The sequence below is a fragment of the Rhinichthys klamathensis genome, unplaced genomic scaffold (assembly GCF_029890125.1).
Source record: "Rhinichthys klamathensis goyatoka isolate OS25496 unplaced genomic scaffold, OSU_Roscu_1.1 h1tg000262l_1, whole genome shotgun sequence".
NCBI classification, from domain to species: domain Eukaryota; kingdom Metazoa; phylum Chordata; class Actinopteri; order Cypriniformes; family Leuciscidae; genus Rhinichthys; species Rhinichthys klamathensis.
The window spans coordinates 2,586,933-2,613,613 of NW_026606783.1; the positions used below are offsets into that span (position 1 = coordinate 2,586,933).

Sequence of the window (26,681 nt, forward strand, 5' to 3'; positions counted from 1 at the left end):
CTTTTTAGACGCCTTCACAAACCTATCTCCAGCAGCTCTGCTGAAGAGCAGCCAACCTCTGTGCCCCAAGCGAGCCTGAGCTTCTCTGAGCACAGAAACGGCTTTTCACACACGTTACACCGCTGCATGGTGATTACAGGAGCATGTAGGTCACTCTAAAGCATCTGCTCGTAATGTATTAGCTTGAATGGATGAACGAACAAGCCTAATGAATGAATTAATGAATTGAATTAAGGAACAAAGGGTCTCATTTGCTAACCATACGTGTGTATTTGAGCGTGAAACCTGTGTTAGAACGTTTTCATGCAGAAATCGTGATTCAATCAAGCTTGTAAACATTTCTAAATTTAAATAATTTCAGAAATGATTCAAAATGTACACAAAAAAACGAACCAATTCCTGATGCCCTTTCTAAAATGTGTATTTTTATATATTTATAAAATGTATATTGTGTCAGTACAATGACAAAATAAATGCAAAAGCAATTAAAATATTACATGGAAAATATTGTAAATATTTGCTTTTGCAAACCCAAATGCAGATTTTTAGTTCTTTCTTGGGCTGCTACAGAATAAAATATTTGGATTTGGTCTCAAAATAATTGTGATTCTTAAGTTAACAGTAACTTTGACAGATCTAAAAATGCATTGTAAATTTTCTTTGGACTTCCAGCACCCTGCAATTGTTTATTCATATTTGGCTATCTTATTATTATGTTCTTTAGTAAATATGATCTTTTTATTGTATATTTATTTTAATTCTTATAAATATAATTATGATTTATTTAGATGAGCACTGATCTTTTAACAGACCCAAGCCCACATTTACATACGCATTCATTAGGAAGCAGAAATATGGCATTTCCAGCATCATTTTTTTTTTTTTTTCACTGACCAAAAGAAATTCCCATGCGTTAGTTTTTATGAAATGCCACAGACGAACAAATACAGCTTAGCTCAGTCAGTAGCGTTAATCTTAGTCAAGTTCTCCTCCGCATAACGATAGAAATTAATTTTCTGGGGTGTAGTTACAGCTTCCCATGCCACAAAAGCCTTGTCCTGAAAAATGTTGAAATCAATATCTCGAATTGCTGCACCTGCAGAACAACCTTGTTCTGTCCTCGCAAAGGTAACTATGGGTTGGTGCTGTTCTTTTAACTGAAACTTAAGCGGTCCGTAGCTCCAAATGAACCTGCCTTATCTCACTCACAAACTTTTGTGCACCACAGTGAATAATACATTCCTAGCTTGAGTTTGTTTAGTGTGCGGAAAGCCAGCACCTCACAGGAAACAAACTAAGCCCCTAACCACATGTGGCCCCACACCTGGCGCCTTTGGAGAGATAGAAAGAGCCACGCAAAATGTTGGCACCAAAAAGGAAGCTTAAGGTCAGGAGTCCTGTTTGTTTTTGCGTGTGTGCGCGTTTCCTCCGCTACACTTTGGAATAACATCCATTAACAAAGGGTTTGGATCCTGCTTCCCCACACTTTTAGGAAAGAGAGGGAGGGAACGAGCCTTAAAGGAGACCAAGATGACCGATTCAAGAGCGTCATATAGAGTAACGCACAGGAAATGGTCAAAGAAAGAATGAGATTAAGGAGCAAACAGGGGGTACCAGATGGCCAAGGTGGGAGCCCAAGTAGGTGTTTGTCTGAAGAGCCTTAATAGTCAGGTTAGACACAACATGGCTGAATGAATAAACACGCACGCGGTCTGAAACGGTTGAACACAGAGCCGCGTGAGGAGCTTAGCGCCTGTTGGGCTAGCGCTGAGGCTAACATGGGGTTTGGGGATGCGCCACATGCTGAAGCTTAGGTGGGTTTATCGCAGGAGGGGGCAAAGGGGAAGGACATATTTGTGGCAGAGAGGTTTTTTATAGTGAGGCGGTTTGAATGTGTTTTGGGATTTGTGATGTTATGGAAAAGCTGTGCGCGGCTGCCTTCATCTGGTCCCTGAAGTCTTCCTGCTTTTCTATGCATAACTACTTTGTATTTAGTGTTTACTAATCCAAAAAGACCAAATGCACCATGAATAATTTGGTTTAATATATATATTTTTTTACATGTTTGTTTACCATGCTTTTACAATTCTCAATTTTCATTGTTAAATCACATTATAGAAAAATATTTATTCACTATTCTAGGAGTTAGTGGTTACATAAGTGTAATTGTGCCTCATGAACTTGCCAGTCAGATTGTTTCTTTGTTGATTCTGTTTCTTGTTCTATGTGACAGGCGTGCATCTTCAAATACTTAAATAATTAACCTATATCCACTGCTTTTGAAAACGTTGGGTTTACTATTAATTTCTTTAAATATAATTTTACTTTTATTCAGTAAAATGTATCAAAAGTGGCAGTGAATGCTTTTATTTTAAATCAATACTGTTTTGTTTTTTTAGCATATTCATCAAATAGTCCTGAAAAAAATAACCAGTTTCCACAAAAATATTAAGCAGCACAACTGTTTTCAACATTGATAAGACATGTTTCTTGATCAACAAATCCGCATATAAGAATGATTTTTGAAGGATCATGTGACACTGAAAACTGGAGTAATGATGCTGAAAATTCAACTTTGCCATCGCAGAATTAAATTACATTTCAAAATATATCTAATATAAATATACAAAATATATTAAAATAGAATATAGTTATTTTAAATTGTAATATTTCACAATATTACTGTTGTACTCATTTTTTTGATCAATTAAATGCAGCTTTGGTGAGCATAAGAGACTTTTCAAAAACATGAAATGCCGATTCTAAGTGGTATGGTATAATAATATATATGTGTGTGTGTGTGTGTGTGTGCCTGTGTGTTTGATAAATCATAGCATTTAAATTGTTCCGTACATGAGAGCATCTGTGACTGCTGGTCTTGAATCTTGTGGTGCTCGACTGGTTTTGCTTCAGGACCAGAATTTTTATTGGACATAATTTGGCAACCCACCACAACACCAAAATTGTTCATTATACACAATTGAATTTCAATGGTTTCATGCTTTCGGCAGCCAATAATTCACTGGAGTAGACTGGAGTAATGATGCTGAATATTCAAGTTTGCCATCGCAGAATTAAATTACATTTCATTTCAAAATATATTAAAATAGAAAATAGTGATTTTAAATTTGAATATTTCACAATATTACTGCTTTAATCTATTTTTGATCAAATCAATGCAGCTTTGGTGAGAACTTAAGAGACTTTTCAAAAACATTAAATACCGATTCCAAGTGGTAGTGTATAATAATATATATATGTGTGTGTGTGTGCCTGCGTGTGCATGCGTGAGTTTGATAAATCATAGCATTTAAATTGTTCCGTACATGAAAGCATCTGTAACTATGCTGGTTTTGAATCTTGTGGTGCAGTGGTGCTCGACTGGTTTTGCTTCAGGACCAGAATTTTTATTGGACATCATTTGGCAACCCACCACAACACCAAAATTGTTCATTATACACAATTGAATTTCAATGCTTTCATGCTTTCGGCAGCCAATAATTCACTGCACAAAACTCATTGCGGTTGTCAAAAACCATGTACCACATATTCATGTAATCTGCATCATATTTCAATTATTGGCTAGTTTTGTTCAAGCTTTTGAAGAGTAAGTGCATGTCCTGGTTGGAGACTCCATATTTTGAGTAGCTTAGCTCCCACAGTGACATATTTATTATGCGAGTTTGATTGGGCGCATGGCCTTTGGCATCATCAACAAAGCATTTTCTCCTCCTTAAAAACATATTTATTTGAACTATTAATGAATATGTCGCTAGTTGCATATTTCATTTGCATTTAGCAAAACCGGTCACGTCCGTGACCTTTAGAAAAGACCTGCGAGACAAGAACCTCTGGTGAAAGGTGTGGATGCGTAAACCCTTCAGTGCTGTAACGTTCCACAGTTTGTAATTTCTGAGTTCTTCACTGTTGGTTTTGAAGTCCTGTTTCAAACAGGCTCTAACAGGGCTGCATCTGCAGCGTGGCTGTCAAACCCCAGAGACTAACGTGACCCGATGAGAGGGAGAGAAAGAGAGCGAGAGATTGGCGGAGAGAAGGCAGAGATAGAACATGCAAGGTAGAGGGTTAATGGTGTATATGAGGACGACTTTGATACAGGTCATATGCACGTCACATGATATATTCCTGAGTGGAAAAGGGGATGGCACCTGAAGAAAACTGGAGTGATGAAAGAGCGCCATCTAAAATGATCAGGAAAGTGATATTCTTTTCCGAAATAAAATATTTCGGTTTTTGACTGAAATCACCTCATTTGCTCTTCCTCCCGTTACTCTGCGTGATGGAGGAATGAACCATTGACTGAAAGTGCAGTGGAGCGTTGGATCCCCTTTAGGGAATGAGTACGCTCTCTTTTTCTTTTGTTCTCTCTCACTCATTCTCTATCTCACCCCTCTAGCCCCCTCGACTCCCCTTGGATGCCTCGCCTGTTGCCAAGGTCTCTGACAATTTTTTTTTTTTTACTCTTTCCATTGCTCCACATCCCTTGTTCCCATGCTGGTGTCTCCCTTGGAAGAGTTCGGCTTGGCCGAGCATGCCAACCCACCTTGAGTCCTCACCCCTCAACCAAATCCTCCAACATTCCAATAACACTACAACTTTCTCTCTCTCTCTCTCTGTTCCTGTGTCTTGGCTACATATTGTCTTCTCAAACTTTCCAAGTCCTTGTCTTCATGTATTTTTGCCATTCTCTTATCAGAGCACCTCAGATAACCCTACTGCTGCTGGCCGCCCCAGGGCAGCTCCATATAAATATGCCCTTTTCTTCATTGGTTGGCTTTAGAGTTCTTACAAAGTTCCCTCACTGCCGAGTCCATCAGGACCCCCAACTCTTCCCTTCACCAGTCATGGAGTTCGAGGAGCTGATCAGCTCACCTACTCCGACCCCTCGCACCTCCCTTTCCTTTCCCAGCATGTTTTTCTGTGGATAGCCTAGCATTGTTGATCAATTATCGGGTCCATTTAGCAATTATGTTGCGGCGTACAGTAAGACTGAAGCGAGACTGCGTAGCTCATTTGGTATGCGCGCCTTGTCGAGGCTGCTCTGTATTCTTCCGCCGTGGTTGTGAAATTGTTCATGTTTTAATTATTCTCTTTTATAAAGGGATCAAAGGTGCTGCTGGCAGGGTCGGCCTCTATTTTCATTCATGTTCGTGCTCCGGCGTGTACTCCCACACAGACTTTTTTTTTGTTTTACTATGAATATGTTCTATTATTAAAACCGTGAAGCGCCTGCTGTAATGGTATAATGACTCCAGTTTGGCTCTAGCGTTGCAGGATTTAATCAGACACAATATATGTTGTAGCTATTGTATGGATCTTGTAGGATAATTTTCTGTGTCTGTGTTTAATCACCTAATGATTTAATCATTTAAGATCTCATGCCTCTTTAGTAGTTGTTCAAGCACAGCAGGTTTGTTTAAAAAAAAAAAAATTCTTTGTTAAAGGGATGGTTCACACAGAAGTAACAATTGTCATCATTTACTCACCCTTATGTTGTTCCAAACATGCATGACTTCTGTGGATCTTCTTTGAAGAATGCTGATTTGTTTAATGTTGAATTGACTTCCATTGCATGGATGGAAAACACTGAGACATTTTTCAGATTACCTTACTTTGTTCCACAGAAGAAAGAAAGTCATACAGTTTTGGAATAACACGAGGGTGAGTAAATGGCAGAATGTTTGTTTTTGTGTGATTTTTCAATTTAATTGAATTTATCACAATTAAGCCTGATAATTTAAAGACAAAGCAGCATTGTTGCAGATGAAAACATTAAATAAATGAATAAATACATATGTAACCTTTACATTATTTTAATTTAATTTATTAATATTTAATTGTATTTATAAATGATGAATTATTTATTTGTATTCATTGTGCATGACCCCATCATGGTCTAACTATTTTGTAGTTTGTCAGTCTGTCCGAGTTAGATTTGGGTTTGCACAGGATACATTCTTTTTATTCCGCCTTTCCCATATTAACTTACTGACAAAACTGACAACCCCAGTGCATAAATCTGTGAAGTATCTATCATTCTTCTTCAGTAAACTGTGAATTCTTCTTAATTATTATTGCATTAATGCATTCGTTGAAGTGTGTCAAGCCCAAGTCCATGACAGATCTCTGTTCGAGGGAAGCATCCGCATTATCATCCTGCTGAATATGACCATGATTACCACAGTTTACAGATCCCCGCACTTGTTCTCTCTTACTCAGGGCATTTTCATTTTTCAGACTACCTGACAGAGCCCGACACTTTAACCTCTCTCTGCTGATTGCTTTGTCCTCTGTCCCTTATATATCTTTCTTCTCTCTCGCTCCCTCACCTTTTCACTCTCAGTAACCCTCTGTAAAGTAAAGTCCATTTGCCAGCTTTTAGTAATGTGTGTATGAAAGTGGAGGCAATGTACTCAACATTAGTTGTCAATTCACTAAAACTTTTATTTACGTGTGGACATGTATTTGTGAGTATGTGGGTGTGTTAATTGAGATGTGTTATGCAGCTCGGGGGTGTTGGACACAGCGCAAAATTGATCAGAAGGCCTTGTCTGAGTTACGTTTGACTGACTCCTGATCGATTGGGCCTGTCATGGAGATTGATCACCAATACTCAGTCACAGCTATTGATCAGCTCGTCGCTCGAGTCGCTGCATGTGTGGAGGAGGAGAGGGAGCAGTAAACGCATTTCCTCCACCTCTTTATTGCACTTTCATCTCCGCCACTGCAACCTCAGCTACTCATAATTATCGGTGTCTGCAAATTATAGTGGTTTGAATATTATAACTACGGTATAATGCTGTCTGATACTGTCAAAGTTCAGCTCCAGTACTCGCATTTCCAAAATGCAGTAATTACACAATTTAGTCTTGCTAACCTATTTCTCCAGAAGGTTTAAACATTAAGGGTTCAATTCCGCATGCAGACTGTGGTTTTACAGCAGCTTCATCATAATAACTTGAGTAATTACAGCATTACTCCTTGATTTGAAAACTGTCTTTTTGAAATTGGTTTGAATTGATCTAGTCATTTGTCTGGTTACACCAACACAATCTCATGGCAATCTGTAACTATTTACATTTTGGTATACATTCCTCGTTTGATCTGCTTACGCCCCAGTGATGGGTATGTTTAGGGGTGGACCTTTATGCTTGCTTTTTTCTAACGATTCTCATCATACAAATTCATACGAAATCGCCACCTCGTAACATAGTTAAGTTTTCCTGTGAGATCAGGTTGGGTTAAAACTTACTGAACACCTACAGTATATAACGGAGATGTTAAATATTTAAACGTTTTTGTAATGTTTAAAACAGCTGCTTCATATTTTTGTAGAAACTGTTATTCTTATTCTTGATGAATAGATTTTTTTTTTTTTTTAAAGCATTTATTCGAAATGTTAATTTTTGTTGCTGAATAAAAGTAATTGTTACTGACCACAATAATCCACCAAAATCGAAGTTTTATTATTTTATTAAATTTTATTAAAAGCCCATATTGCCAGCAGTAAATTCCTCCTTTTAATGATTAAGTAATATCCAATGCCACTCTTTAATGCAATTAAACATGAAAACTGATCCTGAGATTAGATTCTAAATGTATTACCCTGTGGAAAACAAGAGGAAAGAGGAAAGGTCAAACAAACTCCATTTGTGCTGGTCCAGTGTTCATTTATTCAACTGTGACACCATGTACGGTCACAACATGATGATGATCCCTTCAAATGTGCCTAATTGATGAAAATTACATTAGCTTGACAGCTAATTAGCAACTTATAGATGTCTCCTCACTGGCCAAGCTTGCAGTATTTGTAAATGACATGTGCTGTCAGATCTTGGATGGAATATGATATAATAGTGTGATGAAGAGATGATGGTTCGATATGAAAGCTCATGGAAAGATGACCTCAGCCACACCACGTCTTGTATTTTCTGGCTTCTGTAGTGAGTTTACATCACAGGAATTGAGGTAATTTCTTAACTAGGGCATAGACTGTGGGTCGGATACCTAGTTTACTCTCTAACTTTCTCAGTTTCTCCCTCTGCACTCCATCTGCCTCAATCTGTTCCAATCGGCTCCCTTGCTCTTTCTGTCTCTGGTCTGGAGTCTTTCATTAGCCTTTTTCCGTCGTCTCTCTGTCCACCCACTTAACTCAGGATAACCCCCCTCCTCATTTTTCTGCCCATGTGTGTTCTCCTCCTCCTTCCTTCTTTCCTTCTCAGACTTCCTCTGCCTCCTTCGCTCTGTCACTTCTTCACAAAAGACTCCCGGTGACAGACCTGGACCGGCCGCCTTGCTCTCACATCCTGTCTCCTCTTCTCCTCCGTGGCCTCTTCTCATCCCTCGCTCGGTTCATTCTCTGGCACACACGCACGTTTGCAGTGAAGAAAGACCAATTAAAATCCATCTTGTCTTCTAGCTGTCTCCCGCCAAACTCTCTCTAGGGCCACTAATTAAAATAGAACCCTTTCTTTACCTCCCTCCATGTGTCTGTCTCTCCTCTCTGTAACCCTTCTCTCTCTGAGCCCCTCACCTCACTTCCTGTCTCACTTCATCTCCGCTGCTCCTTTGCTCTGGTTCTCACCTGTTTTTCCACAGTCTGTAGTTCATCTGCACTTCTTCAGTACCTGTGAACTTGACTATAAACTTTTCGTTCGTTCGTTGCAATAAGCATTGTGCCTATGTTTTTAGGATTTGTAGCTTGTACTACAAGTTGGTGGAATCTCTGCCAAAATGTATAGAATTATGGGGAATAAATGAAGTATTTTTGTTTATGTAAATCATTTGTAATTGCAAGCCTTTAGTAATAATAAAGGTGAACTTGAGAAATCCTTCCTTCCTTCCTTCCTTCCTTCCTTCCTTCCTTCCTTCCTTCCTTCCTTCCTTCCTTCCTTCCTTCCTTCCTTCCTTCCTTCCTTCCTTCCTTCCTTCCTTCCTTCCTTCCTTCCTTCCTTCCTTCCTTCCTTCCTTGCTTGCTTGCTTGCTTGCTTCCTTCCTTCCTTCCTTCCTTCCTTCCTTCCTTCCTTCCTTCCTTCCTTCCTTCCTTCCTTCCTTCCTTCCTTCCTTCCTTCCTTCCTTCCTTCCTTCCTTCCTTCCTTCCTTCCTTCCTTCCTTCCTTCCTTCCTTCCTTCCTTCCTTCCTTCCTTCCTTCCTTCCTTCCTTCCTTCCTTCCTTCCTTCCTTCCTTCCTTCCTTCCTTCCTTCCTTCCTTCCTTCCTTCCTTCCTTCCTTCCTTCCTTGCTTCCTTCCTTGCTTCCTTGCTTGCTTCCTTGCTTGCTTCCTTCCTTGCTTCCTTCCTTGCTTCCTTCCTTGCTTCCTTCCTTCCTTGCTTCCTTCCTTGCTTCCTTCCTTGCTTCCTTCCTTGCTTCCTTCCTTCCTTCCTTCCTTCCTTCCTTCGGTGTCTTGTACACATTTCCTTTTAAAGTCAACAGTGTGTAAACAAATTGGAAAGGGATTTTTTTTTTAAACCAAGCCCCTAAGGGCCATTCTATGCTAATTCTTCCCCTATTAGTGCAACTTGACTTTTGACTTTGTGTGTGTGTGGAAGAAGAATGAAACTCTCACTAATTAGCATGAAGCTGTTATTGAGAGCGAATGGTCCGTATCTGGTGCTGTGTGAATGTTTTGACCTGCTGAAATCCTCAGGGTGTCTCTTTCCTTTCAGTGTTACTGCAGTATCACTCGAGTAACATAAAACTTGCTTAATTTAGCTTGCCTAGCATTAATCTTTATTTTACAATTCACATTTTCGCTACATCCTTCTATCATCAGGTACTAACTAAATTTCTGTCATGTTAAAATATTTGTTTCTCAGCAGTGACTGACTGCTAACTCTTAATAATATCCCATGAAGCGGCCAAGCGAGCACCGATCCAAGCATGATTCAGTGCAGATCTTGCTGACACATCTGAAATCTGTTTTGTGGACTTGGAAGAATGCCATTTTTAGTGATTGTGGCCATGAATTTCTCTCATGATGGAAATACACCCTCTAATATTCCCCCTCTCTTTCTCTCTCTTGCTCTCAGGTTAACAGGAGATGATTACTCTGTCCAGGTCAATCTGAGTGATTATCTGGATATACTGTGTCCCCACTATCCTGCTGACCACCAGTCGAGTGGACCTGTGGAGAGTCTGGCTCTCTACCTGGTGGCTGAGCGCCAGTTCAAGGGCTGCGTGGAGACTAAAGAGGCCATTAAGAGATGGGAGTGTAACCAGCCGTATGCTCCCTATGGCCCTGTCAGATTCTCTGAAAAGATCCAGCGCTTCACACCCTTCTCCTTGGGCTTTGAATTCCTGCCCGGACACCATTACTACTATAGCTGTAAGTGAGCTGCAGTATTGGAGAGCATACACATGTCAGTCAGGGTGACAACATAACAGTGAATAGATACATTTACACTAAATACACCTTAAACTAGGAAACATCCTAGTTTACACTACCATTCTAAAATTTGGGGCTGGTAAGACTTTAAATATTTTTGAAATAAGTCTGTGATGATCATCAAGGCTAAATTTATTTGATCAAAAATACAGTATACCCATTATTTAAAACAACTGTTTTCTATTTTTTTTCCTATTGCTGCTTAAAGGTACAATATGTAAGAATTTTGTAATAAAATATCCAAAAATCACTTGCACAGTGTGATATATTACCTGCAGTTGTGTACTTACAATATCCCAAAAGTCTCCAAAGATTTTTTATTTCAGAGAAATTCCGATTTTAAATAAGTGGCCGTCCCGGAAAAAAATGTCGCCTGTCAATGACGCAATATCCGCGCTATTCTCGGTTTCCGTTCATACTGCCATAGCCATGACGTAACCATGGCGACAGACGTGGACAACTGCGTAGTGCGTAACGTTTAGCGGCACGCAGTTCTTGTTTCTTTCAAACATAGACCATGGCAAGCAGACTTTGGGACAAACAAGGAGAACTAATATCAGGATCAATATCAGCGTGGCGTTTTTGAGGTGCCGAGAGCTCCACGTCCACGACTAACTTGGACTTGACAGAGCTTCATGAGTCACGACTTGACAGCTTTATTAGACAGGTGAGCAAATGTACATAAAACAAATCAATGTTATATAACGTTAGCTCAACATGATGAAATGTTAGAATATGGTCAGTATGTTATTCTAATGTTGATCTAGCTCACTGCTAGTTTCGTATAGCAAACGAACTAACACGTAGTATAACATAACTTTCAACACGCATTTAAATGCCGTTTAGTGTGATAGTGTAACGTTAGACCAAGTGAAGCAGCGCTGCTTTACCTCAAGTTTAATTCGTCTAATAAACTGACCTGTGTGAGTAATCCAGCACTTGCGGGTAGTTCGGTAGAATTAAATGTCCTTATTCCTTTATATCCGCGGGACTCGCGTGTGATATCTGTCTCTTTAGCAATCGCGACCTGCTTCATACCACTGTAATGTTAAAAAACATGAATGTTTGCACTCATCCATAAACATTATTAGATCCATCAGCTTGACAGCAAGTCCCATCATTCAGCTCATCACTGCGTCATAAACCTACGCCTTTGTTATTGTTGGAAACTGCGCCCTCTTGTGGTGAAAAATTCTTACATATTGTGCCTTTAAGAAGCATTTCTTATTATCAATGTTGATAACAGCTTAATATTTTAGTAGGGACCTTGATACAGTTTTTAGGGGAGTAATGAATCGTAGTTGATTCATACGGACCAGGCCCCACGGTTCGGAACGCATGTGATTCGTGGATTAAATTGCTAAGTTTAACCATCATATTGTGAAAGTTTGTATGTGTTAAGTCCTGTCAATTTAAACATACAAGCCATTTTAAACCATTCAAGCGCAAGAAGACACGAAAGACTCCATTCGGCACTCACGCACTATTTTCTGTGTGCACTTGAACAGACATATACACACAGACACATACATATTATGTCAAAATACCAGTATTGGCGAGTTTCCTCGTAAAACACAGTCTGTTATGTCTTAAGTAAACGTAAGCAATTGAGAAAAAACAGATGCGTATCATTATAGTGGAGCCGTGTATTCGGTCTTAGACAGCATCAGGTATTTATAGGCTGCTGTCACTTTAATAAAACAACAAAAGACAAATAGAAAAGCACTTTGTAGCAAAAGATTAATTATATTTATATATACATGTATATTTTATACTGTGACGCCTATGCAGTGTTTTGCGACTGAGTTTTGTGATCTGTTGCACCCCTAATTGTTTTTAAGAATTCTTTGATGAATAGAAAGTAAGCTAATACAGCATTTATTTGAAATAGAAATCTTTTGTAACATTATAAACGTATGTACTGTCACTTTTGATCAATTTAATTCATCCTTGCTGCATAAAAGCGTTTATTTCTTTAAAAAAGAAACCTACTGATCCCACAATTTTGAATGGTAGTGTATGGAATCTAAAAAAAAATATGTACACCTTTTAATCTAGTTGCTACCTGGTGAGCAGGAGTTGGTATGCGTTTTTTGTGTTTATCTGCTTGTGTATCTTTCGTGTGTGTTTTTTATTTTATTTTTTTGTATTTTTATGAATATTTATGAGAACATAAGTGAAAATGCTCCTTTTCTTACCTTTGGCTCCACCCTCATCCTTCTCGCCTCTTCTACATGAAGCCCAAAAAGGAAGGAAGATGGTCTGTGGCCATTAAATTACATGACAGTTTTCCTGTTTTTTACAGCTTTGGTTTCAGGCCAAAGCTCTTCAATTCCCTCCTCTTATTTCTTTCTTTCTCTATCTCGCTCTCTCTCTCTGGGTAGGAAATCACACAAGGCATTTTTAATGAGTATGTTGCAAAAAAAAGCCTGAAACTCTAGAATTGAAGTGAAAAATTAATAATCTATATCTTTAGTTTTTATTTATTTATTTATTACCAGTGGTCAGTGAAAGGATGTGCTTAACCTTTAGAAAATGTTGACGTTAACCTCAGGATGTCAAACTAAATATATGGGCTGTTTTTTTTTCCTATTCATTTTACATGAGATTCGCAAGTGTTGCTACACTGTTACAGTTGTAAGCATGCAGTTATGTCTTTTGTAATGCAGTAAAAAGGCTGTGCACAAAATCTTGTCTAAATTATCAGGGTTTTGGAAATGAAATGGTTATTAAAGAATAGTTTCCAGTTGATTAAAAAAATAAAATAAACATAAAAATATAGTTATGATATTATCAATTAAACATATTAGGTCAAAATTACGATGTTGGATTATTTTAATTGTTGGATGCAATCCAGAATTCTGGTCAAGACCAAATTCACAATGAGGGTATAAGTGGGATACAGACATTTGATGTGTTTTGAACTAGCTGTATTTAAAGTCCCTGTAAAGGCAATTCTAAAAAAAAATTCTAAACCCATTATAAATGTTAGACATGTATTGCTAAAACATATTACAAAGACTGTGAACTGTGAATTACTGAATTGTGGAGTTAGACCGTTAAACAGTTTTTCACCATTGCTATTTTCCGGATTTTTTGGGCGGGGCTAAAACGGGGCTCAATGACGCACTGGAGCCCCTGAGCTCCTGGACACGCCCCTACTTGATGACGCACTGAGGCCACTAAATCGCGACTTACTGTCAGTACAAACTACAGTTTGCCAGCTAGCTATGCCTTCGACACGGAAATGCGTAGGCTACTACCTGGATGCGATCATGTACAAAACAGATCGGTGTCTTTATTTAAATTTCCTAAAAACGATCACATCAAGAAGAGATGGATTAATTTTGTGAAGAGCCAACCTTGATGGAGAGCTGAGGATCACCGCCAACACCCGCCTCTGTAGCGATCATTTTACACGGGATAGTTTTATAAACTTTCGTCGGAGACAACTGGGATTCACTGATAATCCGCTGTTACTGGTGAATGGGGCCGAACCGACTATCTCCCGCCTCGGCCTTCATCTCCCCGTCCCGAAAGCAGTATCACAAATATCACCGTCGGCAGCTTTCCCGCGAGTGGGCGTGGTTTCAGCGCAGCCAGCGGACACGCCCCCAGCGTTTGAGAGCAGAGAATACTGCTCATTTTTTCAAGATTTTGATAGCTTATTTTATGTACTTGCCGGCTTTTTTTATCATTCAAATTTGTCTGGGTGGCTAATAACACATTTTTCTGTGGTGTGACAAACTCAGAACACATACTTAATTTTGACTTTACAGGGACTTTAATATGAAATTAATTTTATGTTAGATAATAGTAATAGTTTATCTAACAAAACTAATTGTTTTTACAATGTTTATTTATTTATTTTATTTTATTTTATTTTTGACATCTGTTGCTTTTAAAATAGTTACTTTGGGAATTTACCATATTCAATAAATGTGCCACAATCAGAAATGCTATTCTAAAGAAATAGCATGATACAGCCAATAATGGAAAGAGTCAATTTAGGAATGCCATAGGGGCTTTCGTTTTCATATGGTTCCTATAACTATTGTCGGAAGTGTCTGCTTTGTTGGTCGTGTTTGCACCAAAGGAACGATTTTAGTTAAAGGAACATCTTTTGGGGGGACTAAATTATCTCAACCTAACCCAGCACAGAACTACCAGTGACGTACGCTGATTAGCCGAATGCATGCCATATATACGAAACTTATGGCACCCGCCATTTTTAAAAAGCCGTGTCAACACATTTACTCCACAAACTAAAGGCAGGCATGTGATTTTAGCAAGGTTACCAACTCACACTGTATGAGTAGATTGCATGCAATGTAAAGCCAAAGCTCACGATTTATATGCTTACACAATACGGTCCGATCGTCGAGTTGCGACCTGACTGCTCACGCTATACGTGTGAAATATGCGCGATAAACCCCCATGCCGGGTTGCGCCGATAGACCATGATACCATGTATTTAGAGATATTGTCAAAAGCATCAGCTGTTGATATCAAGAGGATTAGCATAATTTATGTATTAATTTTTTTTATTATTATTATTAATACTATTATTATTATTAGGGTAGGCGTACTTTTATTATTAAAATCATATTACAATTAATTTGCCCCACAATAATTTAAAAGCTCACCACCACATAACCGACACACTGTGAGGATAATAAAAGATTAGATAGATTATCTTACTACTACATTGAATAAAAAAAAAAACCATTTAGGTCTATTATACATCTATTATACATCTATTATACATCTATTTCTATTAAAATTATTAACATACTGTATGTATATAAGCTATAATACGTCTGAACACTTATTTGAAGTAGATTTATCTCTCGTTGTCTTTGAGAGAATATGCTCCATTAATGCAGCGTCAGATGCTGAAAACTCCTTTTTTACTTTCACTTTCTGTATAGTGAATAATTGACTGGGGTTTGAGACTTCTTCACCAGCATTAAAAAAAATTCCAATATTGTGACGTGACATTTTTCTTTAGCCTATCACCAATTGCAAACTGCAACGGTTCACCTTTCCAGTGAGAATAAAATAAAATATTAAATAAATTAGTAAATAAAGTGAAAAGTGAAACCAGTAGGCTAAATTAATGACCAAGTAAATTAATAAAAGAGGTGCTGGTGGCTTGGAAGACGTGAGTAATATGGTTTATCCTTATTGCAACACGAACTGGAGGTAAGCAACAGTAAATTACGGCGAGTTTGATAGCTTGAACGTATTGATATCCCTCTTTTCATTTTCTTTCATGCTGCAATAAAGATGAAATGGTTTAACTTCTGTTTTCGCACAGGCGCAGTGAAGGAAAAAACACTGAGTTCAGGGCAATCGTTTCGTAGCTCTGGTTCAACTGTGTGATACCCTCACGAGGGGCGACCAACATTTCTGACATAGACGGGCCGACGCCGAGGTCCAGCCACTTCACAGCCAATCACGGCGTCCTCTATCTTCCAGTTGTTGAATGCTTCACTTAAATGACTTCACTGTTGGCCAGCTTACGTCACTTCAGAGTCTCTACTGGCCGTGTGAATGCAACCAGAAAACTGGCCCTGGGGAAAAAAGTTCTTCGGGGACCGTTCTGGTGGCTAGTTCCTATAACTCAGTTCCTTTAACTACCCGGTGCGAAAGCCCCTCAAGTGAACTAAGAACACGAAAGCGTGGCATGATGCAGTCTTATAAGTTGAAGTAAAAGGGAGAGAGTAGAAGAAGAGGAAAGAGTCTCCTTGAAAGAAAGAGTGGGACAACAAAGGGCTTAAGAGAGGGTGGGAAAAAGAGGAAGAGACGGAAAGGGGGGAAAAGTATCTTTACATAAATTACAGCATTGCTGACCAGGACAATAGAGCATTGTTCAAGCATGAGAGCGTATACACAGCACAGAGCCTTTGTGTCAAACTTCACGAACCCACCCCTACCCTGATACGGTGTGAGTGTGTGTGTGTTTGTCTATTGTTCACTTCAAAGAAAGCGTAACAATGTGTCTGTCTTTTTAATTGTTTAAGCTCGATCCTGTAGCTGAAAACAAGGGATCAGTGTGTCCGATCTAAATTCAAGTTGTAGTTTGAGTCGGTATGTGTGTGTGCAAGAGCATTTGTGGATGAAACAGAAGAGATAACTACTAAAGAGTCGTGCTTTTAAAACAAACTAGACTTTAATACAGGAAGTACCTTTAACACTGACCCTCTCATTGGCTGGTTTCCTTTTAGATTGATAACATGGCTCAGGTTTTGCACAAACTTGTGAAGTTTATGCAGCTTGAGTGTGACTGTCATTAAATCAACGGGTCGACGTGGGTCAATGACATGATTCTTTTATTTATTTAAAATACATAAAAAGTGTACATCAAATTCATACATTGGCTTAAAGGGTCTGCTTCTATAATGAGCATGTTTTGCTTTCTGTATTTAAAATAATGTAACTTTTAACAAATAATCTTTTATTATTTCTTAAATTATAATAGAAATATAAAAAATATTGTAACACTTTAGTTTATGTCCAATTCTCACTATTAACTAGTTGCTTATTAGCATGCATATTAATAGGATATTGGCTGTTTATTAGTACTTATAAAGCACATATTAATGCATTATTCTGCATGACCATATTCTACATCCCTTAATCCTTCCCAATACCTAAACTTAACTATACCTTACTAACTATTAATAAGCAGTAATTAGGAGTTTGAGCCAAAAGTCAGTTAATATTTGGTTAATTGCGAGAATTGAACCCTAATCTACAGTGTGACCAAAAATTATTTTAACAAAACTGTTTAAAAAATGTTGTCTGCCAAATCAATGGCACATAGTGCAAATTCTGAAATATCATGTAATGTGCCTATCCAAAAACTTGATATTTATGAATTAATAATAATATTTTTAAGCTCTAAGGAAAGTATATTTGTTTTGTTTTTTTCTTGAAGATTACGCACGTATTATAATAATGAAATGTATACTTTTCTTGAAAATTATATAAATGATTTTCAAAACCATACGAAGAGTACATTTTCTAAGAACTTGGCACATGTTTTAAACTAGATTTTTTTTTTTCTTTTGTTTATCGTAGACACTCCTATATCATCGACCCCATAGCAAATACTAAGACATTTTTCAATTAAACTTCCCACTTAAATTTCTATGCTGGTAATATAATTTTAGAAGGAATTAAATTAGCTTAAATAAGAAAAAGAGTAGCCCTTTCGCTAATGGTCTCAGACTTTTGCTTTGAAATCCAGAGTTCTGATGCCATGAACACATACCCATAAGGTACGGCACAAATGCATATGGGGTTCAGAAAACCAAAACACACACTCACACACATACAGCCCCGCTGGAGTCAGCCGTTCACATTATTGTCAATGTGAAATTACTGCGCATGCTAAATGGATGTATCTGCTGTTGTTAGACGTTCAGTTAAAAGCCTTTCTACGAGATGAAAATGGCCGCTGCTGTGGTGTGTGTTACTGAAATGGCTGTTATGGATTTATGGTTATGATTAAATGTGGAGCCAGAGACGCTCTTTAAAACGGCAGACCCACTCAAGCCTGACTTTAAGCGTCTACCTCAGACTTGCTGCTCAGATTCTGGGAAGAGATTCATAGCTTTATAGCTGTTATAACATGGCCTGATGCTTGGCTAGGTATGCGTGGCATTATAGTACACACGCTGTGTTTCAGAGTGTTCATTTGTGTATGTGTACACGTTCATGTACATAAATAATGTCTGTGTGTACAAGTTAGACTTACCCTTCTTCATTTACATAGCATGCTAAAACACTAGAACATGCTCTAGCAGTAAGAGTCATCATTTTAAAGCTGCAGTGCGTTATCTTTTCTTCCTTTTTGGTAAAAATAGGTTATATTTTTGCCAAATACATTAAGATGATATGCACTCGTGAGATAAAACCTCACCAGTAGCCTAATAAAACTGTTTTATTTTACATGGATATGGCCGTCTTGTGGTGGCTGACATGTTGAAAACAAACATTTTGGTTTGTGCATATTATCATTGCCGCATTTGAAATATGTACCAATCAAGATAGGTTATTTTCTTTATTTTGTTACATATTAGACTATATATATATATTATACAATAATTTTACAAAAAAATTAAGTATTTTATTTAAACAGGGCTGTTCATCACTGTTTTCAAGTATAATGACTATTATAGTTTTTGTAGAGTTGTCGGTGATATTTGGAGGAAACTGATCTGTTCAAATGCCTAATTGAAATCCTGAATATTTTTTGTCAGATTCATACTGCTGTTTGAAAAAAGTTAATAAAATAATATCTTGAATATAGTCAAAAAATGCAGTAACACATTTTCTCAAAATTGTGTTACGACTAAAATTGGGTCTCTTATGATCTGTCAGACAGGTTCAGCTCAACTTGATGAAAAAATTGACATCAAATGACATCAAAATTCAACCATAAAACTTTGAGGCCTTTTTTTCAGATTCAGTGTTGGCGCACACTGCATTTTGAACTACTTTTTCAAAAAGCGTCTTTGACTGCAGTTGAACTACTTTACATGAGTAGCTTGACAAGCTACAGTTTTGCGATTGCCGTAAATTAACATCATTATATGCTAGAAACCGACTTCCTAAAAGGCTTTAAAAACCGACTCGGAGAACCTTTAATTTGCAGTCAAGAATAAAGCAAAAGTGTAGCGTGATGTAAATTACACACACATTATCAACATCCAGAATGTTTCATAATCAGAACAGCAACTCTTTTTTTTTTTTTTTTTTTTTTTGCGTTTGAGCGGTTTAATGCAACAATGTTGTGGAATTTTGCTCAAAATGAATATATGCAGTCATGCTTGGATCACACTTACGAGATGAGCTGAAAGCAAATATGACCCTCCAGGTGTGTAAATAATGTTGTAACGGTGTAATCATGTAAGTTTATGAAGTGTGAATGTTTGCACCGAGCCCATCTGACTGCATCAGAGTGTCCATCATTTGTGGAACGGCTCACATTCGGTCCTGCCGAGCTCAGCATTAACAAGCCCGTTACAGCTCCTGCTTGCGCTAATGGATTAGCCATTCCATCGGAGTCAAGCAGTCTTTTTATGGCCCAGGGTTATGTGTGTATTTGTGTTGTGTGCAAGCAGTCTAAAGCATCGATTTGGTGGCAACAAATTTAGATTTCTCTTTCCCAGTGTCAAAGACATCAGTCTCCTGTTTTACTCTCTCTCTCTTTCCTTCCAGCACTATCCTCAGACGATGGACCCCCCCTCCCCTGTATGAAACTACGAGTCACTGTGTGCTGTCCACCAAGTAAGTACAGTCCTCTCTTCACCCCCTAGTTGTTTTTTTGTCCACACGTTTTTTTTTTTCCTTGGTAAAAAAAAGCATGTCACCCCCCCACACACACCCTCTCACGCAATCAGACATGCCCCTCTCTCTGCACGCAACCGCTCTCTCGCTTTCCCTCCTTCTCCCTGCCTATACCTTCTGCAGATTTGTCTCTTCTGCTAATGCATTCTTCCTTTCCCTGGCTCATCATTCCAATTTTTTCCCGTCATTTTATTCTTTCTTTCTCAGCCACAATGCTTTAAGTGCAGAATAAAATAGTAAAATTAATGTTAAAGAATGTGTAGTAATTGTCTTGCTGTAAACTGCAGTCGCCTTCTGTTGTTGGGAAATAACACAGTTATTTTATATATATATATATATATATATGTATAAACGTAAAAATTTGTCATTTTTACATTTAACTGTGTTAAAACATTGTGGGTGAGAAAGAAAGAATAAAATGACGGGGAAAAATTGGAATGATGAGCCAGGGAAAGGAAGAATGCATTAGCAGAAGAGACAAATCTGCAGAAGGTGTATATATATATAATAAAAAACAATAATAACATATTTAAATGATAGTAAACATTTATAATAAAACAAAACGTTTTTAAAAAATGTGAATATTTTGTAGATAATAATAGATAGTCACTTTTTGTAAAATCTTGAATTTTACACACACATATATATATATATATATATATATATATATAATAAAAAACTAAATAAAAGATAATGTGACTTTTTGTAAATTCTTGAATTTTACATATATATATATATATATATATATATATATATACACACACACACACACACACAACACAGACCGTTTATAATAAACATAAATTTGATTTTGTTGCAGTATAGTTTATATCAAGTTTCAAAGCATTTTTAAAATATTTATTATAATTTAAATTAAAATATGTATGTTAAATATGTTTATGTAAACAGTGTGTTTGTGTGTGTATATAAATTATAATGTTTTTTTAAATATATTTTTTAAATACAATATTTTTTGTAGATTGTAATCAAACGGCAACAAAATCTATTTACAATTTAATTCTAAAATTCATTATAAATTTAATTTGACATTTTATTTATCGGTCTAATATATTAGTGCTGTCAAAACGATTAATCGTGGTGTGTCTGTGTATATATACTGTAGATATACTGTATATATCTATATACACAAATACGTATGTATATAGATATACATGCGTATATATAAATTATATAAATACGACTACTAAATAATTTATATAAATATAATAATATATATATATATACACATAATGTAAACACAACTTTTGTTAGATGTGACTAATATATGTGTGTGTGTATATATATATATATATATATATATATATATATATATATATATACATACACATACATACATACATATACGCACACACGCGAAGGAAAAAGGAAATGTATATATATTTCCTTTTGTTATAACATTATGTGTGAAAGCTTATTTGCGTGTGTGTGTGTGCGTGTGTGTGTGTGTGCGTGTCCTGTGCGTGGAGCAAGGCTGGCTCTCAGACCCCTGCAGTTATGTTGACCTTACGCTCGGCTTGGCTGATGCTGGATCAGCAGGGAATGCCGCCCAGTAAGAGTGGGAATGGCAGTCCAGTCCGTAAGCCGTCCGACCCAATTCCACCTCCTGCTTCACACACATGCACATACACGCGCACACACACTCAGAAGCTGTCTAACCCAATATCCAAGTCCTGCCCCGGCCCCAAACCTGCCTTCTGGCCTCTCACAGTTTCTCGGACTTTTCATGGAACTATTTGTCCAATTCAGCTGTGAAAACATGTTTTATGTTTCTTACAGGTTAGTTAGTTTGACTGGAGATCAATGGCATTGTATTTACATTTCTCAGTTGCTCAGTTAAGTGGGTACCATTGCATTTGTTCCACAAAAAAGTAAATCAAACAGAAACCATGTTGTGTGAAATCAAATTCTTGAAGTCTTTAAGGAGATGCTTTGCTAAATTCTGAGAGTTGTATAACCTTCAATGAGAAATATCTAGTTTGCAGTTGGGGCAGAAAATACTTGTGCAATTGATTTGAAATATTTGTAAGAGACATATCTGTAGCAGAGAATGATCTGAGGTGCATGTTTATTTCAGGAGCAAATATTTGATAAGAGATAATGGAGTTTTTTGTTGTATTGAGGCGGCAAAATATTTGACTAAAAAAGGACTAACATTTACTTTATCCATGGAAGATGTGAATGCGTGGAATGTCCACTTCTCCCTCTCGTCTTTGCACATTTTCCTCTTCTCATGCTCCCGCTTCAGATGCTCCATCTCTTTTATCCCTCTCTCTTTCCCTTTCTCTCTATCTATTTCCCTCTTTTTCTGTTCTCTGACCGAAACTAATCCAGACTAAACTGTAGCATCCCTTCTCCCTCCCTCCTTTTTTCTTTCTCCTCCTAGTGTGTAGCCTTTCCTGGAGTGGCACTAATCTTCCCCACTCTGTTTCTTTTAGTCTTTTCCTCCCGTCCCTCATTTTTATGATCTGTCGTTACCAGAGCAAAACTAATCAGAGTCTTATCCACTACACATTCACTGAGTTTCGTCTCTCTTCAAACCCTGTCCATTTCTGGAATTCTGCTCATCTTCTATTCCATCTGTCCCTTGCATCATGTTCCTGAATACTTATAGACGCATCTATTTATATATAAATATATTCGACAATTCTTAAGCATTTTGTTTAATAACTGTGATTGACTGGCCAATTAACATAAGTATTCATTCTACTTGTGTCAGTGGATAGTGCACATTTTCAGTTTTGAGGGATTTTGAGTATGTATAGGGATATGTGATATATCGTATAATTTAATATAGAATATTTTTAAAAATATATTTTATAATTTTTCAGCATAAATCGATTTTGAGTTGCTCTTATTATTCTAAGCAGTATGCTTTTTTTTTTCTTTCCCTAGAGCATATTTCATACTGTCGTCTTGTGTTCACAAACTACTTGTTTGAGTTTTTATTTAGTTTGATTTTTTTTTTAACAATGTATAAATTCAGGAAACAAAATGATCTGCATCGGCCATTTTATCTCTGTTGTCAAAAATAAGTGTTTTAAATTCAGCATTTTTGTGTGTATTTTATTTGCCTTTTTTGTCAACCCTTCCTGGCATCAGCTAAAATGTATTTAAGCTTACTTTTCTATAAGCCATTACCGACATTCTTCCAAATATCTTCTTTTGTGTTCAGCAGAAGAAAGAAATTCATGCACGTTTGAAACAACTTGAGGGCGAGTAAATGATGACAGAAACTATTCCTCTAACCTTTCAAATGAATATCTGCGCTTATTATCCTCATTTGCTTTCAGATATCTCCGCATTCTCCACCACTTTTTCACTTTCAGCCCCTCCTCCGTCTTTTCCGCATGCCTTCTTGCACACCTTTACAACATTTTCCCCTGCACTGTTTTCCTCTGATCATTTGTATGTAAAGACCAATGAAAGGAGAAGTGTTTGACAGGACTTTGCACCAGGGCATGTTTTGCACAGCTGGTGTTTGTTCCTCCTGGTAGTGCCACGAACCGACTTTGGTTCCTTCCTGTGGCAGGTCTTTTATCTGACAGTCCTTGTTCGACAGAGGGTCCTGTCAGACCCAGGAGCGTTAGCCTCAGAACCAGAGCGGTGAAAACAACACCACAGCAGCTAAACCTGTCACGCGGCACCAGTAGCAAGCTGTATTTAAAGTTTCATTAAGTAGAGCTTGTTTCGCTAGGTCATTTGAGCCTTAATGAGACCATGGCTCATGGGGAAACAGAACAAGCTAAGAACAGCACAGAGATCAGTAATACCAGAGAGAGTCGTGTCACAACTACAGATGCAACGTACTGTCTTTTGGAAGGTTGGTTAACTCTGTAAAATAAGCTTGCAATGTACTGACCTGTATGTAGATGATTGATATATAGACAATAACTGAATGTAGTGCTCATTATAGACCATGACTGATTCTGCTGTTCATAGAGTGTTACAGTGAAATGTTTCCCCCAGAACAGCAGCAGTGCAGTCTCATGCTCGAAGGATCCCCAGTAGCTGCCACTGTGTCGCAGTTAAATCCATCCCCCTCACTCGAATATATCAATACTCATCAAATATAGCTTATGATGTTTAAACCTGGATTTTGGAAGCTGAAATCATAAAAGTGCAACCAAAACAAACTCGCCAATATTCTGTCTTTTTTGGAGCGGCTTCTGGTGGAAAACAGCTCCTGTATGCCCTCGTCTTTCATCCTATTCACTTTGCTCCGCTCCTTGCTCTTACTCAGGGCAACTTGTCAAAACATTAATTCTGCTGTTGTTTTTCCCCCCTCCTCTCCCTCATTCACGACTTACTCGGTCCTTCTGTCCCCCGCTGTGAAAAACCATTTCAGTCAGTTCTACTTTCTCTCTAATTGATCCCTGTCTTTTTCGACTCTTTTTATCTCGCTCATTCCTGCTGTGAGCACACCATTTCCTTTTCCAGTTTCTGTCCGTTTCTCAATCTTTTAAATTGTTTTAAAAAGCCGAAACTCTGTCCGTTTTGCACTGCCCACCTCAGTGGATACCTCGTCCTCCCCCTTTTATTCACCTCTCTCGCCTTGTTAGTTTTGTCATTCACCAGAGCGTTTTTTCCAAAGCGCGTAGAGGAAATTTTTTTTTATTCGGTGCCTTTACACAAGTGTAGATTTTCCCTGCAGTGAACGTTTTTTGGGGAAATATAAACACGAAAACATACGGTTACATTTTCGGAATGTCAGCCGTATTTTTCCGTTTTGCCAGATCATGTCAAATTGAAGAAATGAATGAAGCAGGGAAGCCTTCTTTTTCTTCCTTTTCTCCCTCTCGTCTGTTTTCCATCTCTCGCATCCTTTTCCTGGTCGTTCTCTGCATCATGTCATGGCATCCATGTTTTATGCAAGGAAAGCGTAACTGCAGCCATTTTGTGCTTGAAAACAAAAAAACTGCCATTTTGTTGAAGCAGACATTTTATTTAATTTCAGTAAGAGAGAAGAATAAATAGTTTGAAATTTGTCACTATAATTATCTTTTCTTCTTTTTTTTTTCTCTTTTTAGTTTAAATGTTAGGTTCCTCTTCTATTTAAAGTGACACGCATACTGGCATAAAGCTATTTTATGTACACTTATATTCCTTATAATGGTAATTATAAAAGATAAGAAAATGTTTATAATAATATAATTTCTTATTCATCTTAGTTTTATTTAATGCCTGATTATGGTCTTGTTTTATTATATTCCTAAATTTACCATTACCTTATAAATGAACGCATATTTTGTATTTGTTCATTTTTATTTTATACTTATGATATACATATGTTTTATTAGATTTATTAAATAAGTTTATTATCTATGTTTGTAATTTGTCATATATGGTTTAATTGAGATTCCACTTGGTGTTTCTAAATCAATTTGCACTGTTTAATGTGTTTTTGTAAAAAAATAAATAATAATTATTATATTAGTGATGAATCCTAAACTTAATTTGAAAATAATTTTTCATGCTTTCCAGTATTCTAAGATTTGACGTGGAAAGATTCATGTGGAAAAAATGTATACAAAGAACATGATGTATACGTGAAGCCAAACAATGTTTCATTAGTGTTTCATTGTACATGCATGTTTATAAATATTGTTACAATTTTTTTACTTTACTTATAATTTACTGTGACTTTTATGTCTCTATGTTGTTTGTTAATTCCTTTTCTATTAAGCAGTTTCCTTTTTATCTATCTTGTCTAATTTCACGACTGTCTTTATCAGAGGAAGATATATTCAAATGAAGTCTTTCATTAGGATTTTCTCTCTCTGTTTGGTCAAGTGTTGAGGGGTAAAGTTAAAATAACTTTAATGTGTGTTACCTTGATTTTGTTTTATCTTGTTATACATGCAGTTTGTATGACCAGATTAACCGAAAGAAAAGCTGTTTTACTACTTGTTCTATAGTTTTAGTATTTCTGTTCCTGTTGAGTGTACTTTCCTGTACATCTTCTCTCTCTCTCTCTCTCTCTCTCTCTCTCTCTCTCTCTCTCTCTCTCTCTCTCTCTCTCTCTCTCTCTCTCTCTCTCTCTCTCTCTCTCTCTCTCTCTCTCTCTCTCTCTCTCTCTCTGCCATCTCTCCATTCATCTTTTCTCCATTATGTTTCTCAGTCTGACCCCCTGTTGAGAGAGTGACACTCAGACACAAACTCCCTCCCTCCTTCCCACTTTCGTCTCTTTCCTTTTGCCGTCTGACCTTCTTTCAGGCTCTCGCCTTCCCTGTGCGTTCTCCCTCTGCTTTTCTCACACTTCATCCTCTCGTCTTTTCTCTTCTCTGTCTTCTCCTGTGTTTCGCTCCATCACTCTATCTTTGTTGCTTTTGTGGCCCTTCTCTGTTCAGTCTTGTATCTCTTGGTCCTTTCCCCCCTCTAAATCTTTCCATTTTCACGGTTCTTTCTCTTGTTCATCCTTCCAGTCCACTTTTTTTGTTTCTTGCAGAATCTTTCATCTCCTTCCACCTTCATTTTTTTCCTCTATCTTTCTGTGTGCGACCTTTAAGAGAATTTGCATTGAGGATGTATTTTGGGTTGCGCAGCCGTTAGTAATTTTTCAGTATGTTTCTGCCTGAGTAATGGTAAATGTGTCTCTATGTTCGGTTTTCTCCTCATTTGTTTTCAAGAACGATGTTCCAAGTTGTAGTTATTCAAAAAAAAAAAAAAAAATTAGAAAGGGCTAACACCTCACATGTCTCTCTCTTTCTCTCTCCCTCTCTTTTAATTCTCTAGCAACAGCTGGATCATCAAGACAAGAAGGTTAGTGTTTATTGCCATACACACCTTCTCAAGTCCCTTGGTTCATTGTGTAATATAAAATTACACATTAAAAACAAATATGCTATATACTTTTTATATATAAATCTATACGTTTTAAATGCATATAATTCTATAAATAAA

General features: G+C 37.3%; 1 protein-coding gene across 2 annotated transcripts in view; it reads left to right on the forward strand.

Moving 5' to 3' along the window:
• Nucleotides 1–26,681, forward strand: part of si:dkey-246i14.3 (ephrin A4) — a 47,448-nt gene that overhangs the window by 18,822 nt on the left and 1,945 nt on the right. Inside the window, exons 2-5 of one of the 2 annotated variants that reach the window (XR_008809067.1) lie at nt 10,045–10,340; nt 19,632–19,700; nt 21,252–21,357; nt 26,514–26,540. Coding sequence is in view for 1 of the 2 variants with exons in the window: in XM_056267754.1 (XP_056123729.1) it covers nt 10,045–10,340; nt 19,632–19,700; nt 26,514–26,540 (392 nt within the window). In the remaining variant the exon portion in view is untranslated. The remainder of the gene's footprint in view (nt 1–10,044; nt 10,341–19,631; nt 19,701–21,251; nt 21,358–26,513; nt 26,541–26,681) is intronic. The other variant, XM_056267754.1, reaches the window with a different exon arrangement.